Below are 19,428 nucleotides of genomic sequence, written 5' to 3'. Positions count from 1 at the left end.
GTTTCTTCTTCCATTATGGTATTGTGCATCTTTTCATACCATCGTCCACTCCGATGTAAGGCAATTTGGTTTGTTTGTACGATTCTTCATTTAAGTATGGCTCTGTGTTGGTGGTGTGCCTCCACTTACCTGTGCAGATGTGGCCAAAAGGTGTCTACGCTGATATTGCATTTGTTGCGAAGTAGTGCTTGCAATTTATTAATTAATCTTGTTAGTGGTTTCATTCTGTTCAAAATTACTATAAACAATGTCTGTTTCACGATCATTGCACTGTCTACAAGAGCTTCCAGGATGACTTTTCTGCGGTAGGTTTTGAGGGTTGAACGTGATTTCTGCCCTCTTCCATTTATAAAGTTCTGAAGGACCCCGTGGTGTAACATTTTTTGTAAAAGATATTTTTTTGGAATGCTTGCTTGTGGTTACATTACCATTTGTATGTGCTCTGTTAGTAGTTGTGCGCGTTGCAATGTTTTTAGCCCTTTTCTTTTCATGCTCACATTCTGACAGATTAACTACACGGGCTTCACTGGTAGATGCATCCGTTTTCCTTAATGACTGGATTAGCTCTTCTCTTTCGAGTTTCTGTAGAATTTCTGCTTGCAGTGGATGGCTACCTTCTATGTTTTTAGGTTGCATGGCTCTATTACTGCGTTGCTTTCTACGGAGTTGCAGTTTCATAGGCATTGTGTAGTAGGTGTTGGCAAAGAAAGGGAAGTGTGTGTGTGTGCGGATTTCAAATGTATATGTGCAATGTGCATGAGTGGGTCAATAGGAGGGTAGGTATATAAATGGAAATGTGTCACTGTGTAATGGCCTCTAACTTTCGGCTGGGGACACTGTCTTACTATATGGGGATTAGTCTAATGGTGGCGACATAACCAAAATTGAGCACCTGTAGAGGTGGCATGAGGAACAATGAAGTACATACTGGTGGAATTCTGCAAATCTATATGCTACAATACTACAACAGTGCGCTCTTCTAGTACGACGTACAACAGTACGATGGTATTGTAATTTCAAGTTGTTTAAGGTAGAATGGAACTGTAAAGTTGTCGATGACATCTTCCACCAATACCTATCCTTAGAGGGAGGACACGGTCACTCTCGTGTGTTGTCCTGAAGAAGGTCGAGAAGACTGCGGGCAATATTTGTTTGCCTGGAATCGACCGAAACATATGTAGACATAGTCTAAGAGAGAAACTATTGGACTTATATGCATACCATTAAGGCATAAGGGTGCAAAAGAATGAATATACTATTGTATATAGGGTGACAAGAAAGACGTCATTGGGAGTTGATCTTTCCTGTGTATCGGAAACATTGGTCAAAGACTGTATGCATGTTGGTACGAGTGAGTATGAAAGGTGGAAAATTTGAGATGTCCTAGATAGGATTGTTTTTTTACATTATTCATGTGATTTTTATTTTTTGATACAATTGTTGAATTCAATTTTTGTAAGAGTATTTGATGTGTAGTGTGTTAATCCAACCTCACTACCAAGATCCATTTTTTGAATTGCAGACATTGCAGACACTCGTGTAATAATTTAAGGAGGAAATTTAAGGAGGAAAAACAGACAGCAATCCCCAACAACTACCACACAAAAAGGTGTTTCTTTACGCGTCGCTTTACAAAAAGTAAGAAAAACACTTCACAACTACCAACAAAGCGCCCATTCTCTATCATGCTTCAAATGTGTTTGCGCAGCCCCCCACACACAGGACACTATGTTCGCGAAAGCCGCGGCTTTTGGAGGTCTGCCCGTGCTACATACGGGTCTTTTCAGGGTGGCTGCAATGGAAATGAGACTGTGCAGGAGTTCGGATTGGTCAATACAATTTCGTGGGTGTGGTGTGTAGCAACAGATTGTGCCAGAACGTGTGTTTGCAAATAGGAGTGCAGATGGCTACGGGTAAGGATGTGCCGTTCGGTAGGCAGACTACATGGCTTTTGGGCAACTCCTGGATACATTGGGTACAAGTTTATGCAGAACGCTGTGCACTGGCAGCACACCTATGGTTCCATAATGTCGATGTGCAATGGTACGGAATACGTGGGATGAAGTGGCTGCATGTGGTTCCTCTTTGTGCCAGTTTGGTGACGCTCGCTCATCCAGACATTATTATTGTTCATTGTGGTGGGAACAGTTTTGGACATGCTATCGGCATCTCACTGCAGTTTGCTATGAAGGAGACATTACGGCAACTCATGAAAATGTTTCCAACGTCGCACATAATTTTTTCTCATATTGCCCAGAGACAGATGTGGCTGCCTTTTTCCTCATGTGGGTCACAAATAGAGAAAGCGCACCGCAATGTGAACAAGGCTGTTTGCGCTTTCTTGCGAGACGTTGGCATGTCCTCCTTCCACAATAAAAACATTATGTTTCGTAGTAGCAAAATGTTTCATTCAGATGGGAGTTCATCTGATTAATGCTGGCAATGAGCTGTTTCTGCATAATCCAAAATGCACTGCAGCGCTTCCTGTAAGTTTAGCAACCATTTTCCCTGTGGGTGTTCATCAATTCGAACATTGCAAACACAAACAGCACAAAAAGGCTCTTTTCAGAGCCACCACTTCGTTTTGAGAATGCGTACAATGTTTTTGACGGCGTCCCGCCGTCCAGTGTTCACAACCCGTGTATGCGGCGCTCATAGGCTGCGCCACCGCCTGCATGCTTACATTCAAATTCTATTTTTGCACAGTTCAAGGTGGGTCTGAAAAGAGCCTTTTTGCCCCTCCCGTCCCCTTTCTGATTGTGTTGCATTTTTCCTGTTGTTGTACAACATGCCACAGAAGGACAGGAATGGGAGGGAGGTTTGGCAAAGGGAACCAACCACAGGGATACAAAATTGCACGTGGAGAGCACAAGATGTTGCGTTGACCTCACTTCGGTAGGGGGACTCTTCGTTATGCTGCCAGACCAAAGCCTAAAAAGCACTTTGAAACTGTTCCCCCCTGCACAGTACCGCGTCGCAGTACATGCACAAGACAGTGACGTTTGAAAGGTACCGGTCTGTAGCGGTGCGTATGGCCTGCAAGGCTGGTTGCGGGATGTGCTGGCCCACTGAAGTGTCCCTAGTGGTGGCAGGAGCAGATGCAGAGGATACTGTAGAGGAAAGTAACCTACTGCCTTCTTGGAAGGAGACAACCCTCCGAACAGCTGCCTTGTGGTTTGATTTCAGGTGCTGCCGCATGGAGGTGGTGCCGTAGCTGTACAAGCCAGGTTTTCCGCGACTGAGTACTATGTCGCACTCACATTTTACGTGATTTGAACGAGATTTGGGAACATCTCAAACTGTCATGACCCATAGAACTTGCCCATTCTGGACTTCCTGGTCCTTATCGCGACGAGGCTTGTATTCTTTGTTACTGCCAACATGGCCGCGCCAAGCGACTTGCCTTGCACCAGCCTTCACGTCGCACACGGCACGTTCTATAAATTGGCCACGGCCCCGCGCGTCTCAACGCTATCATTAGGTAGTGACTTGATGTGTGTGTGCTGTTCGGCGAATCCACTATTCCTAGATCCTGGTTCCTTCTTCCTTCCTTTCACCCCCTTCCTCTAATCTGCTCCCAGAATCCCATATCTTAGGACCGCTACCCTTTTCCTGGACATCCTGGAACAGCGGCCTTCCCGGAACTCTGAACGCGCTCTGCAGCCGGACGAGACTCGAGCGAGCCTATACAAGACCCGATCCATCCACAAGAGGAATCCTCCCGCGGAACAGAGCAAGAAGCGATCCCAGGTGAGACAGGGGGAGATTTATGACACCAACAGTTGTGAATAGTTTCCACACCCACGACTCACGATGGCTGCAGGCATTGGAGATTCCATCTACTTTATCCTTGTTTCCTTTTTCATGTCCATCCACATTATGACGTCTGCTCCCTTGCTCAGCCGCTTCAGTAGGAGGTGGTGGTGGTGAGGGTGTGGGTGCTCCTGAGTCAGAGGTAGTAGCATAAGCCCTGGTATCCATTACTTGGAGAGGTACTTTGCAGGTACAGAATTGGTCAAAAAGCAATGTGTGCACGAACCAATGTGCACCGCTGGTCTTCTCTGGAAAGCCAAACGCGGATTGCAGCGTAGTTCTGGGGTGTGCCCTTAGGACGTGCAACCGACAAGTGGCCCTAAATCTTTCCCTACAATACCTACATGCAGAGGGGAGAATGCAGGACCTCTATAAGGGTGCACTCTCACTGTAACAGTCCATAAATTGCAGAAAAGAGTCCTTTTTCGATGTGCACGGGTGCTGATCGTATCCGCCAAATAAGGGCCCAGGCGTAGCGTGGTTCAGTTTCCATGGTGACGTCACCATTGCTCTCCATTTGGACGGCTGTCCGCGGGATGCATATTGGCCAGAATACTTTGTGGCCACGTGCATAGGTCTGCTACGGATACCCTTGCCATCCCCGGACCACTTAAATGTACGGCACACATGCACTGACCATTTCTAAATAAGCTTGGTGTGTGCACCGCACAGTAGGTGCGATGTTCACGTGCAAAGGTACTTGCAGGACGTGGATGAGCGCTTCCACCTACTAAAACTACATCACACGTTTGTTTGCATATCTTTGCCAGTTGTTGCGACCGACAAAAGTACGATCCTACAACTACTTACAGGCAGTTCTGTGCATGCAAACATGCGGCCCGTAGTGGCCTCCTACGGATGCTTCCACTGTGATTGTGCATAAGGCACCCAGGTGCTGCAGTCGTACGACTCCTCCATTTCCCTCACATGCAATCATCCCCACCAGTGCTTTGCCCTTCACAGTTACAATGGTCTTCTTAAACCAAAGGAAATGGCATTTAGAGAATCAGTAACAATTTACATATGAACCTTTATTAGCAGATATTCATAGCCACTATTCGGAAAGGGAAGGGGGACCAGAAACAGATACATATACCGGGGATTTTGGTATTTCTACAAGTTGGTGGTGAGGGGAAGAAGCATCTCTCATGACACGCAATCTGCTGGGAGGGGGGGCGGGGAAATGGGGTAGGTGGCATGTGCAGGTGGGGCAGTGGTATCTTATTTTCTCCATAATATGTTGCTCTACAAAATTTTGCAAGACGGCAAAATTGTTCATCAATTCATCCATTTTGGCGTCCAGGCGGTCTAGTTTCATATTTACAGCATTTCCTTCGGTTTCTGTGGCCGTATGTTGCTGTGGATAAGGTGCTGCTTCTGGTGTACTCCTTTGTATTCCCGTATGTTCTGTTAAAGAAAACCAAATGTGTTCAGTATAAATGAAGGAATGTATTGTAATTCTGTTACTTTTCACAGTGCGTTCCCTACTTGTGGGGTTACTATGGTCACTCATTGCGTCATGCAGGAAATTTGCCAGCTTTCTAGGGTGCTTTCCCTTGCTGTATTTCTTTCCCTTTTCACACTGCGGCAGAGAGCAATGGGGTTATCGTCCTCACTCATTTCTTCATGCAGAAAATTCTCTGCCAGTCACTCTAGGGTGCTTGGCATTGCTGCGCACAAACAGAAAACATCATGCTTTCCTACTATTGAACACTACAGGACCTGTGCAATTATAACAAACTTTAGTGTACTTACCACGTTGCAGTGACGTTCTGCTCTCAGTCGTCGGCGTCCCTAACTCAGCCTCTTCGTCGTTTGTTGCAATGCCAAGCAGGTGTGAAGTAAGATTGTTGAACGCAAACGTTACTTCTCTTGTTGGTGCATTCCATTATGCTGCATGACCTATGCCTTTGCGCTGTTTGTTTCGCCAGTACAGACTTTGTGCAGCTACTGCATTTTCCCTTCTTATTCCCGCACTTGTTGCTGTTTGTATATGTTTCTTGTCGTTGCTGCAAGGTATCACTTTGACTGACCTCCCTTTCTCGCCAGTTTGGACTCTACCCGCTGTCTGCAAACAGACGCATTGGGCCTCATTCCGAGTACGGCGCTAACCAATGGCGCTATTAACGCCTTGGTTGACGCCGTACCCGGACCGGCAGCGCCTTGGTGGATGGCGGAATTACCGCCCCATTCCAAGGGTGGCGGGGCGGTAATTCCCCAATCCCCATTTACCCTTCCCCATTCCCATTTTTGCCCCATAGGGCATAATGGGAGTGGGGAAGGCGTTAATTACGCCACCGTAAATTACGGTGGCGTAATTAACATCAAGGTCCCTTAGCGCCATGGTTTTTAACACCTGCTAAAAGCAGGTGTTAAAACCTCCATGGCGCAAAGGGAACTCGGAGTATGGCGGTAAGGGATTACCACCACCGCTCTCGTTAGCGGTGGCCGCTATCCCTTACCGCCATACTCGGAATGAGGCCCATTGTTTGCAACCACTGTGGCTATTAGTATAGAGCCACCGGCTTCAGTATGCTGTATAGTACACCTATACAAACTAAGAGTATCCTGTTAAAAACCTATGGAATTCAGTGAAAAAAACATTATTAAAGAGACGTTATGGTTAAGTTGCGCTACTAAAAACCTATCCCCTTTATTAAAAGAACTATGCTAAAGGAACGTTACGGTTAAAGTGCCCTACTAAAAAACCTATGAAATTCACTGACAAAAAACGTTGTTAAAAGGGAGGTTATGGTAAACCTACCAAATTCAATGCAACAACTATTTCAAATGGACATTACAGTTACTTTGCACTAATTACAACCTATCCATATTATGGTTACAAGTAAAACCGAAAAACCCCAGAAATTCCCCAGTTATGGTAAGCTAAGCAACCATAACTCGCGCCACCACCGTGCACTGCTAAGACTAACAGCCAGGACATCAAAGATGACAACACAAATGCTAACGATCACATCACATGTGAAATTCATTTTGATGAAAACTCCCTACAAAGGGTTGGGTTTATAATGTTGGTAACATGATGTCAGGAGTAATCGGGAGACCTATCATGAAATACTTATTCTATTAAATAATGTACTCATCTAAACAACATTGTATTGCAGTGTTGTTGGTAATACAGGAACCTAATCATATATAACCATAGGCAATGGCTGCAGCATGCACCATAGAAGTACAATATCTGTAAGCTTGTAATTTTGGATAGTACAATAATGAATGCTACCTTGAAACACTTGTGTATAGGCACGTTATAAATGCCATATCATATCAGACTTTTGAGTAATGTTAAACATGTAATAACTAGCTAACAATTCAAGACTTACTACACACTTGTCCTAGTACAAACAATACATATGAAGACCCACAATGCATACAAATCACAGGCACATATTGGGAACCTAAAGCAAAGCAAAAAGAAACGGCATCCTCAGAAAATGTTGAAAACATTACAGTTATTCATCATGTATACAAATGCATTGTGTGTTTCAGGCCTGCTTATTACCCCAAGTATGTGCACCATGACCTGCGACCAAACCCTAAGGAAAGTAGTTTACGAACATATGACAAGGTTAACGTCTAGATATATAGCACCTTTTGATTTTTAATATTCTGACCGTCAGTGAACAGAACCACATGACCTGCATGTGTAAGTTAACAAAAACAAGTGGCCCAGATATGTGATGTCATCAATGGCATTTGTGATGTCATCTTTGATGTCCTGGGTGTTAGTCTTAGCAGTGAGCAGTGGTGGTGCGAGTTATGGTTGCCTAGCTTACCATAACTGGCAAATTTCATTTTTTTTTTGGTTTTACTTGTAATCATAATATGGATAGGTTGTTATTAGTGCAAAGTAACTAATGTCCCTTTGAAATAGTTGTTGCATTGAATTTGGTAGGTTTGTCTTAGGGCAACTTAACCATAACGTCCCTTTAGCAACGTTTTTTGCCAGTGATATATATAAAAATGCTTCCTAAATCACCTTAAAATACTCATCTTCCCGTACTGAGCAACCACAGTGATTGCCACATTTCAATGTATCATAGTCTTTGAATATTTTCCGTTCACGCTGCTTCTCGATCTCGGCAAAACGCACATAAAAAAACAATACTACACTATCCCCAAGCCCCAAACCTTCACCAATCATCCTTCCTTACCCTGCCCACATGTTCCCAGGCCTCAAAACTACCCAATTGACACCCCTTATTTAATTTTATGACGCTTTCCAATGTTGATTCAGAATTTGATTCTCGATAGGCTTAATGGCAGATTTTTAGAACTGAAAAACCTTTCTATCAGCAATGTATCATGGGAGATATAACTAACTTTCTGGCTACATGGGGAATCCCACTTTGGACCAAATAAAAAACAAAACTATGAGAAGAATTTGCACCACACCAACAAATAATTTCCCTCGAGTGCTTCATGCCCGACTTTTTTGCTTTTTTTTTAGCACATAAATTTGACATTTTACCTATGGGATAATGAATAGAAAAGTGAAAAACTCACCCTTTTTATCCTTTATATCTTTTGAAGCATTACAAGGATTTGCACAAAACGTTCCTTCCTCAGGTGCCCTAGTATAGGAATGTTAAATGCTTTGCTTCTCAGTCCTAGGCCTTGAAAGTTATTTAGCATAAAATGTTCACTTTTCCAGTGGATTATAGGTTTCATCTTAATTATAATGTATATTAAATAGAACTGCTCCTTTTCAATATTCTTATTGTGCATAGATACCGTGTAATATGTGCCATAGAGGCAAAACAAGTTTTAATACCGGACCCCATGACATAACTTAATAGAAAGGGTGGCCTGTATTTCAACATCCCCTTCTTATCAATTATGTGAACATTTGCGCATCCGGTTCAATCACATTCTGTTTGCTACCCCGTGCAAAACCCTGCCCCCCCACACACACATATTTACACACCCTTGTTATAAGGAGTACAGCAGCATTGGCTCCTTAGTCTGTTTATGTATGTTAAACATTTATAGGGCTCTATACGACCAGACTATACTGTGTGCTTCATGCGTCTTCATTTTAAAACTGTATTTACTCAAGGCCCTCCAGTTTTGCAAAAAAGGCACTTTGTTTCTGTGGCCTTGTATTTAAAGGTACTAAATACGCTGAGCGCTATGTGGAAGGAAATAGCAGGCAGGTCTTCTCTCCCAGGGGGCTTATCAGCTACTTTTATGAACATCACCCAGATATCATTGGATGATTTAAGGCACTGGATTTTACATCATAAAGAGTTTGACTGCTGAACTGGGACGTTGCTCTGAAACGGTATCTGGTCATTTCATCTAAAACATTACCATCGAATGCCATAACAGCGACAAAATTGCATCGAAAAAATATGCATCGAATGCATGTTTTTTCAAGTTACAGAATTGGTCGTGCCCTCGTGACCTCCTTTTTCCCCTGGTGGCCCTACATTCGGAAACTTCGATTAGAGTCCGTCTGAATAAAAGGGGAGACCTAACGGAGAAAATCCTGACAAAACAAAGGAGTAAAACAGGCCTGTCCTCTAGCGGCATTACTCTTTACATTATTAATCGCTGACTTACCGAAGGCCTTGAAACAAACAAAATCCTTTTCACCTCGAATAAATGGCCAGCAAATTAGCTTGGCCATTTACGCCGATGATTTGGTGTTGATGGACACCACCCGGATTGGGCTACAAAGACTTTGTGATCTTCAAGTCTATCTGCATCAAAATGACCTTGTAATAAATGTGAAAAAATCAAAGATTGTGGAGTTTGGTCCGAAAGTCGGCAAAAGAGCTAAGTCCTTCAGGTGGATGGTCGACGGCGAAACGCTTGAGTCTACACAATGTATTCGCTATTTGGGAGTTTTGTTTAACAAGTCAATCCGAGAATGGGATTGGACTCAAGATCTGATACTCCGAATGAGAAATCTGTTTTGTTATTCTATTTGCAAAAGGTTGTTCCAACAATTACCTTTGGAAGTGAAGCAGGTTGGAACATAAGCCTAGACTTCTGGACATATTTTGAAGGCCTTTTTTTGGTGGAAAATCCTCAAATTACCTGCTTATGTCCCTATGACAGCTATCCGACATGAGTTGTGTCTGGAATCTCTGTACGGGCTGTGCTGTGGAAAACCGTATCTGGTCTGAGGAAACGTCTACCTACCATGGCCGGTCCTTTTTGTATTTTGGCCTCATCTAATGAATCACCACACTCTGGGCTATTAAGGGCTTGGGCTGACAAAATAGACATGCTTTTGAATTCTGCTGATGTTGATATGGAAATGGTCCTTTCAAACCCACAAGCAGCAAAGAAAAAGTTGAAAAGATGGAATTGGCTTCAAAGGAACTAAAAACCTGATAAACTAGCTTCGTCACTATCTTGGAACTGCTGCATGTGGGAGTTGATCAGTTGCCACAGTACTTAACTAAATTTCCATCGAGATATCATAGAGACCAGTTCCTGAGACGAAGGTTAAATGCTTATAAAACCAACGAAATGCTGTTCCTAAAGCATGATAAAGATATTCTTAAAGGAGAGTTCCGGGACTTTTTTTTTATTGTCCCTACGGTTCGGCCATGTGTTTTTAAGCATAACTCGGTAGATCGTAGAAAACTTTCCTATGGACCTTACCCGACTTTTCGTCCATTAACGCACTCGAAATCAGCCGCCATTTTCTGATAATCCTATCACTTGCCGCATCGCCCTGGCTCACCTGCTTTTGCGGCACTAAATCAAATCCCCCGCCCCTGAAACAGACTTTATCAAAACATTCATATTCCCCGCCTCTATCCGTGATGTGACTGTGCTGCGTAGGCAAACGCGCCCAGGCGTCTTCTACGCGACTCCACACAGAACCCGGAAATCAACACAGATCAGCTCACACAACACAGCGCGCCACAATTCGCAATATGAAACTGTACTTTTAAATCAAACCGCAAGATTGTAAATTTGGTAAAGTACATTTATTTGACATCAAATGTTTAGAGAATATTCAGCGATTTTCTTTTTTATTTGCTCACGTTCCAAAAAGTTCGTTTTGAGGCACGCGATGTTCCTTTGCTGTACACAGGGTCTTAGATCATCTCACAATACAGCGCCACAATTCGGAATATGAAACTGTGGTTTAAAAGCAAACTGCAAGATTGTACATTTGGCAAAGTACATTTATTGGACATCAAATGTTTAGAGAATATTCAGCGATTTTCATTTTTATTTGCTCTCGATCCAAAATAGTTCGTCTTGAGGCAAGCGATGTTCGTGTGCAGTAAACAGGGTGTTGGTTTACGATAAAATAAGCTCTTCGGTCGCACTGATAATCGCATAGCTGTTCCAACAACGAGGCACTAGGCCACCACAACGGTCTGTATGTTGCATCTAGCCGTTAGTACCGCGTAAGGGCATACTTGTACTTGGCGATCGTCCCATAAAATGGTCAGGGTGGTAACGTTGTTCACGCGGAGAAGCAACTGGCGGTTAAAAAAGCCGTCCGCCGGTGTCTGGTACTCGTGACACATGCAGTAATGCATGATGTACCTGTTTGAAAAACATAAACAATGAAATTAGTCTCACCATCAGATCTTTATTAAAATTATTCATTTTATATATTCGGTCGGGAAATTATTTCATAGCTAGGACAGTGCAACTGGGTTTTAAACGTCAAGGGGGGGCTGTAGGATACTGAGACAGTCCCTCAGTGCAGGGGTTGACAGGGAGTGCAGGTGGAGAGTGGAAGGGCCCAGGACCGAGATCGCAGACAGTGGACCAGTTGTAGCAGGGGAGAGGGAGAGAGAAAGCAGAAGCAAAGGTTTTGAGGTGCTTCCGTAAAAGTAGACGGTTCTCCCCAAGATAGTGCGCGGTACAAAACAATATGCCACATAGAACGAACAAGTACAACTTAACCCGTCTTTAAAGCTACTGTATAGTAATTAAATTGCGGTATAAAATCACTTGATCACAGAATGTCTGGACCTAAACTCCAAACAACTAATCCATCTTTGCAAATTTGCCCCCCCTAACTGGTAATATGGATGAGTGGTGGATTATGATGTTATTGGGCAAAAAACAACAAATTAACGTGTGCGGTGGTTGACTTTATGGATGCAATTATTTCCACTGGTTGTTGAAATGACGTAGTGTATGTGACATTGATGTTTGATCCTGGGGGGCAGATGACAAGAAGATTACATTTATCACGAAATACAGAAGGTGATGCAGGCTGAAAGCTAAAGTGGCTTGAAGTTAAGTGTTTTCTTGTGTAATAAAAGTTTGTTAAAAACTATATGTTACAATAAAAAAAAAAAGACATTGCATGTTCAATGGTAGTGCATCATTATACCCAATTACCGTTTCCACAAGAATACAAAAAACAGTTTCCTGATATATTCCGCACACATTCACATGACACCCCCTCCCCTAGTTGTCATCTGCTCCAGCCAGACGAAACAACAACCCTGTGCAAGTGACAGAAAAACATATTTGATATTACCAAAGCATGTTTAAGTTTGGTTCTCATTCATTGGTCATTCTCGTTTAACGATATATCATCATTACAATTTTGCATGTTTTTAAAAAAGATATCAATATGTGGAGAATCGGCCACATCGCTCACAGGTGTCAACACTGATGTTGTGCCAATGTACCTTCGATAATAGTCGTACAGAGCCGTTAACAATGTTGTTTATCATTTGACGACTAGGTAGCTATTTGCCAGTCAACAGCGGTGGAAGCACCAGAACCTTTTAGCAGTGTGGGTCTGGCCAGAGGCGTGCTGTGAGTGAAAGAAGAGCCCAAGAGTGGAAGGGCCTGATTTATGGAATGTTTAGCACAGTGCAAAGTGACACTGTGAATCAGGGTGTTTGTTGGCAGTGCAAAAGTGCCTTTGCACCGTGCTAGAACATTCCGCATATCAGGTCCTACGTGTCCATTCAAGAAAATAGGCATTTTAATGTACCGATCTGGAGCAGTGATGGCTGCTGAGTTAGAAGCCGATCTCATGCACCCCTAATAGATTGTAGACCATGGTTTGAAACTGGTTTGAGCCTTGTCAAGTGAGTAACCCCTAAATCAACAGGGATTAAGGATTTGATCTGTCACAACGTTGTTACTTTAAATTGATTCAGTAGATTACATATGTTACTGACATTCGGTACGGCGTGATGTCAGCAAACATTGGACACGGCCGGTGGTTGGCTGGAGGGAAGCATGCTGTGCGTCAAATGTTTTGGGAAACACCACCATGGTGTATCGGCCAAAAGGGACTGACAAACACACTTTACGCCATGTGGTGGTGGGAAGAAGGGAAGGAGAGGGTGGGGGAATGAGAAATGGTTCATGTGATATATGTCAGTAGGTGAAGTAGATGGTCGTGTGTCTGCAGTATCCGTGCGTACTGCGCCAATTCGCGGCTGCCTCTACAGGCAACTACCTTGTGTGGGAACTGCAGGCAGTCTGCGTTACAGCACCGTAGCTGGTGAGGTGACCCGTTTCCGTGGTCACTGATGGCACAGCAATGTATACAATGTTGGTTCCATTGGTATGGGGATTGGTAGCACATCGTAGAGTGTCTACTGTATGCCTGGACCTCATGGAGTGACCCGTCATGTAGTGTGTCCACTGGGTGCAGTGGTGAAGTACTGGGTGCTTAGAAGTGGTAGGGTTGCACGGTATGTACCTGGCTACTTGTTCACCTGCATGAGTCTTATGTTCTGCTGGTTGTGGGCAAGACCTACACTGGTGGGTGCATGGCGAAAGGCCGTAGGCCAGGCACCGAAGAACCTAGGCCTGCACCGTAGCCACGGCACCATAATGCAGGCATGCAGTTTAACGTATGCATGTCTCCGAGGGAGGTGACGTTTAAAGAATGGTGTGGCAGCAAATTATAAACGTGGCAGAAGAGCACAAGTAAACTGATATGCATACATACCATTGTCATGATCTCTGCTTCCAAAAGGTCAGGGTTTTCCCAACTCCCTTGGAAGCAGATCCATAACCCAGGTTCCGAGTGCCAACCAGTCCCAATTGGGACCTTTTGGACCCAGTCCTGGCGCCAGTGGCACCAGGCTCATAAATATGCCCAGTCCCAGCGCTGGAAGCGCCGGGCTCATAATGCTTGGGTGGACTTACCTGCAGCAGACCATGCTGCAGGTAAGTGCACTGTGCTAAACATTCCATAAATCAGGCCCTTCCACTCTTGGGCTCTTCTTTCACTCACAGCACGCCTCTGGCCAGACCCACACTGCTAAAAGGTTCTGGTGCTTCCACCGCTGTTGACTGGCAAATAGCTACCTAGTCGTCAAATGATAAACAACATTGTTAACGGCTCTGTACGACTATTATCGAAGGTACATTGGCACAACATCAGTGTTGACACCTGTGAGCGATGTGGCCGATTCTCCACATATTGATATCTTTTTTAAAAACATGCAAAATTGTAATGATGATATATCGTTAAACGAGAATGACCAATGAATGAGAACCAAACTTAAACATGCTTTGGTAATATCAAATATGTTTTTCTGTCACTTGCACAGGGTTGTTGTTTCGTCTGCCAGTTGAGCCTCTGATCCTCTTCTGTTTGGAACTACTTTTCCTGTTGGGTGGGGCAGGAGCCACTCCCTAGATTCAGAACACTGGAACTCTTCTGGAAAGCAGGAACTCTTTTCTTACCTAGGCGTGGCTGTGGAAGGAGACACCTAAGCACTACAGGAGGCTATTTAAACCACACCCGATGGATGAATCTTGCTTTGCGTTATTCTGCATCCTCTGCAGCAGAACGCTCATCGTGTCTTCTGCATCTGATCCTGGGCCTAAGGAAAAAGGCTTACCATCCTGAATCCAGTCTTCAGCAACACCTATAAAGACAAGAAAGAACAGGTTAGCATTACGGTCTTCAGTGACAGCTCTTCACTTACCTGGTCCATCGGCTGTCACCAACGCCTCGCGCTGCATTCCGGCATCTGAAAGACAAAGGCTTACCTACTCTTCGTGCGCTCCGGAGGTCTTCACACTGCATTCCGGCATCTGAAAGACAAAACAAGGTGCGTTTAAAGACATTGGGGAACTTTAATACTCACGTGCCATTACTCCTTTCCACATCTAACCCAGTGGGTATTCCGGCACCCTGCAGCCGCTCCGAACTTGTACCTGCAAAATAAAAAGACAGTTAGAGCGCATCGTGAAGCAGGCAACAAGCGCTTACTTACGTGCTTCCAGGCGCTTCTATTCATCACACGGGCTCCATCTTCAACTCACTTCAGCCCGTCATCCGCCATCGCCGGAACCCTGCAAAACAAGAAACATCATTACTAAAGACTTTAAAGACATTAGAATTACTCGAAACTTACCGTTCGTGCAGTAAACGACGGACAGCAGTCCTCTGAAGTCAAGAGGCCTGCTCCCCTTATCCAGTGAAGAAACTGGTTACAGCACCCTGCCCCGAGGCAGATGGAGAGCACGGCGTTCACTTACCTAAGGTGAGAGCGTTAACCTTTGGGGTTCTACAGGAGAAGAGAAAGGGAAGAAGAGAGAGACATTCAATAACCCAGTTCCTTAATCCCATATTTTCTATCTGCAGACATCTTACCCTTCGAGTCAGACATACAGTGCACAGAGGTCCAGCCCAAAGAGCCAGCCGTGTGTTACACATCACCTTTGAAGATACGGTATACGCCCAGTCAAGACCGGCGCCTCTACGGGAATCAGGTGAGCGTTACAACCATATGGTGTACATTATTGCACGTATTGCACAGTAGGTAGCCACATGTCGCCATTTACCTTTGGTATGGGTTCCCCTTTATACCACCCATCGTGTGGTACATTTGTGGATTGCGGTACACAGCAAATGTTCCCATTCCTGGCGCCAATATGTTATGCAGGGTCTGGGCAAGGCGTACACTTTTGGGTACATGGCCGTTGGCCATGCACCCAAGATAGTAGGCCTTGGGCATAACCAGCACCACACACAGACGCCACACAGGGTTAACTCTGCATCTCTCCGAGGATGGTGACCTTTGAAGAGTGGTTGTCGAGAACATTTTACACTTGGTGGAAAAAGCAAAGTGAGGTAATATGCTTTCACTAGCACATGGTGTAGGTCAGTGAACACGTTGTACATTAGGGACCAATTTCTTAATATTTCCGTTTGCTATGGGTTGCGCTGTACAGGACACTTGCTTGAAGAAGTGTCTTAAGACATTGCGCCATGAGAAGAACTCGTCAGCATCACTAAGTACACGTGTACTGCGAGTGTGTAATGGTACGTCTGGAGTGCTGAAAAGAAATGACAGTGTTCAATGCAGTGGTCTTGCATGTGATAGCTACATGCTTGTATGCCGATTTCATATTATCTAATGAGGAAGTGTTGCAAATGTAATAGTGGAAACAGAAGAAGGACTGTGTCTGCTTTTCTGGGGTGCGGCCCTCGCTGTAGCTGGGAAGAGGCGCGTGGTACAATCTGCCCTTATGAGCATGGTGGCCTTGCAAATGGAACTGTGGAGATTATCCAATCAGGTGTAGAGGGTGTGGTTCACAGGAAGGGGGCGTAACATTTTCACCCAAAACTCGATGCAGTGATGTTGGCAGAGATGGTGATATGCAGAGTGCTAATCATGGGTGATGCCTTTGTGCAAGATTTGCAAATGTATGCTGTGGAAAGAGGCTTTGCTGCTAACTTTCAGTTGGAAGGAGTGGAGGCTATTTGGGGCACAGTCTATGAGTGGGGTTTCGGGTGCATGGATCTCCTTTGCAAATGTGTGGCCTCTGTAGGTGCTGTTGATGTGGTGGTCGTGCATTTTGGAGCACTAAATGTGGGGTACGTGTCGTGCTCACGTTTGCTCGCTCACATAAAGAAGTTGATGACAGCAGTGATGCAAATGTTTCCCACTGCCAAGGTGATTTTCTCATGGATACCACCAAGAGGAGCATGGGACCATGCCGGTGTAATTTGTCCACAGCCAGAGGTCAGGAGGTGTTGGATAAACAGAAGCATGTGTGACTTTATGTGCAGTGCTGGGATGTTGTGCACTGCCTATGAAAGCATTAATAACAAGCAAGAAGTCAAGGAAATGGCATTTTTTTCACCTCCATTGGCAATGTTGCTTTGTTTGCCACTCTGCACGAAGCATTGCAGAGAATCTTGTAGAAATGTAAGACAAGCGTTGACCTTCAGTCGCTAGTAATGTCAGGAGGAGAAGCAAACAGACAGTCAGCGAAAGAGAGAAAACACACCCAAAAAAAGCATGCACGCACGTACATAACAAAAATAACGACAAAAAAATAATAAGTCTGTTCAGATCCAGTACTAAAAACACACTCCACTACCCTGTTTAACATTCCTCCCCTCCATCCCCCCTTCCCCTCCTGTTCCTAGAACGGTAACTCTGCGGATTCCGCTGTCCTTTTAGGATTAGACGTGGCACATCCGGCCCTTTTCAGGATCGCAGCTATGGCATTGGTACTGTGGAGGCTATGGCATTGCGCAATGTGGTTGCTGGTTGTGGTGTGTACACAAACACTGTGGCAGAAGGTCTGTTTGTACTGAGAAATGTAGGAGGCTATGGCAAAAGTGTGCAAGGGAAGTGGCAGGCATCCTGTTTGTATGTATGCATGCACTGCACGCACTTGCTTAACGTTGCTAACATACATTCCGTGCTGATTTTGTGGGAGCACTTTTCCAACATGTGTAATACATGGATTACAGTGGAAAGACCATTCTGTGAAGTTTACAAGGTATGTGGCAGGCATGCGGTTATGAATGCAATGTGTGTATCATATGATATGCTGTGATATGGTATACTGCGGCATTTGTACTGTGCCTACACACAAGTGTGTGAAGGCGTGACAAGGAAAGGGAGGTGCAACAGAGGCCACACAGAGACACTGATCCTACTAGGCCAGGTGACAGAGTGCGCAAGTGACTGGGAAGGGGAAGGGCACAGTGGAGTACATGGGAACAACAAAAAATAGCAATAAGTGCCACTACGGCCGGTGCTGGCAAGTGCAAGGATAAGTGTAGACATCAAGTGGTGGTTGGACTGTTAGGGTTACAGAAAACAGTACCCAAGTGCGGGGGTTGGCAGAAAGCCAGTGCAGGGGTGGAACTATCGGGAGGGAGGTGGGCTGGGGCACAGGTTAGAAGGTGGGAAGGAAACCAGTGCACAATCAGTTTTAGGCAGGAAGTGAGCAGGGGAGAGGAGGAAAAAAGAAGCACATGTAAAGGTTTTGAGGCGCTTCCAGATCCTAAGATGGTTCTCCGCAAGTTCCAGGGAGGCAGAGAGCCTGTTCCAGAGGGAGGCCCCAGCAGAAGACATCTACCTCCAAATGCTTGTGTGCAGAAGTAATTGACCCTGAGGAAGTAGGAGGCGGATGAGGGAAGAGCAGGAGCAAACAGACATTTAGGAAGTGAGAGTGGAAAGTATCGAGGTCCCAGGGACCAGAATGCCTCGTGTATAATGCACAGGGTTTTTATTTTATTCTTTGGAGCCACTGGGAGCTATTCCAGACATTTTAGTCCAGTAGAGATAGGATCCCTGGCCTTCAGACCAAGGACAAATTGCGCAATCCTCTTCTGGATGAGTTGCTGAGGGCGGAGAGTAGAAGCTGGCAGATTTAAAAAGAGTCTGTGGCAATAGTGCAGCGTACAAAGAACCACAGCCGTGCACACACTGGCCTTTTGGGAACTGCCTTTAGGTTGGTAAGACACATTCAGTGGTGGCTTTGGTGCCATATTTTTACGATTTATGTAGGAGATGGGTTAGTGGCGAACACAATTCGTATCATTGTCGGGAGGAAAGAATAGAGTTCCTGTTTCGCTAATACACTGTATGATATGGCTAAATGAAAACGTTGCAAGCCGATACCATTGAAGTGACACTTAAATGGTAGGAGATGGGGGAAAAACCACTATGCTTTTCAAAAACATAATGGACGCTTAGTGGCAGATATCATGCGCAGAGGCACTTATAACAGAGGTGTAAACATACTGCCAAAAAAATCTTCATACCTTTATTTTGTGGGGAGGGGTGCTCATGTGGATGAATGTGCATGCACAAATCCTGCAATGTTTCACTGAACTTTCCACTAGACGTGCTTGCCAATAACAGCACACTTGCAGGCTGAATTTGTAACAGTCCATATGACGTCTTGTGGAGAACTGACATTTTAGATGCTGACGTCTTGGATGGCATTGGTGGATGCGTGTGTGACAACTTAACAATACCCAATGAGGGTGTGGTGTTAAGAGGATAGTAGAAAGGGAAGAAGGAAGGTTTGTGCTTTACTGGGGAGCGGCCCTCACGGTACTTTTGGAAGCGCACGTGCCAGAATCTGTGCTTATCACAATGCTGGCCAATGGAAATGGCAGTGTGTTGATTATCCAATCAGGTACTGAGGGTGTGGGTCACAGGAAGGGAAGGTAATACTGGTATTCATTACTGTGCGTAGTGACGATGGAGGACATGGAGAAACGCACTGTGTTCACTTTGGGTGATGCCTTTGTGATAGAGCTGCACAAATGTGCCCATGGCAATTTCGGTTTGGAAGCAGTGGACGCATTGTGGTGCGCTATCTATGACCTCAGTTTAGCCGATATGCATGCACTTTGCAGAGACC

The 19,428-nt window shown here is 44.8% G+C and overlaps 1 protein-coding gene across 10 annotated transcripts in view; it reads right to left on the bottom strand.

Moving 5' to 3' along the window:
- Positions 1-19,428, bottom strand: part of CCDC28A (coiled-coil domain containing 28A) — a 414,393-nt gene that overhangs the window by 228,616 nt on the left and 166,349 nt on the right. Inside the window, exon 4 of one of the 10 annotated variants that reach the window (XM_069608101.1) lies at positions 10,763-11,355. The exons of the other annotated variants lie outside the window; for them this stretch is intronic. Within the exon in view, the coding sequence (XP_069464202.1) occupies positions 11,273-11,355 (83 nt within the window). The 3' untranslated portion in view covers positions 10,763-11,272. Of the gene's footprint in view, positions 1-10,762; positions 11,356-19,428 lie in introns of those variants that run through there. 10 annotated transcript variants of the gene reach the window in all.

This window comes from Ambystoma mexicanum, chromosome 4q, assembly GCF_040938575.1.
Source record: "Ambystoma mexicanum isolate Mex_15411 chromosome 4q, UKY_AmexF1_1, whole genome shotgun sequence".
Classification (NCBI taxonomy): Eukaryota; Metazoa; Chordata; class Amphibia; order Caudata; family Ambystomatidae; genus Ambystoma; species Ambystoma mexicanum.
The sequence above is the reverse complement of the archived record's forward strand: the minus strand, read 5'-3'. Positions and strand labels throughout refer to the sequence as shown.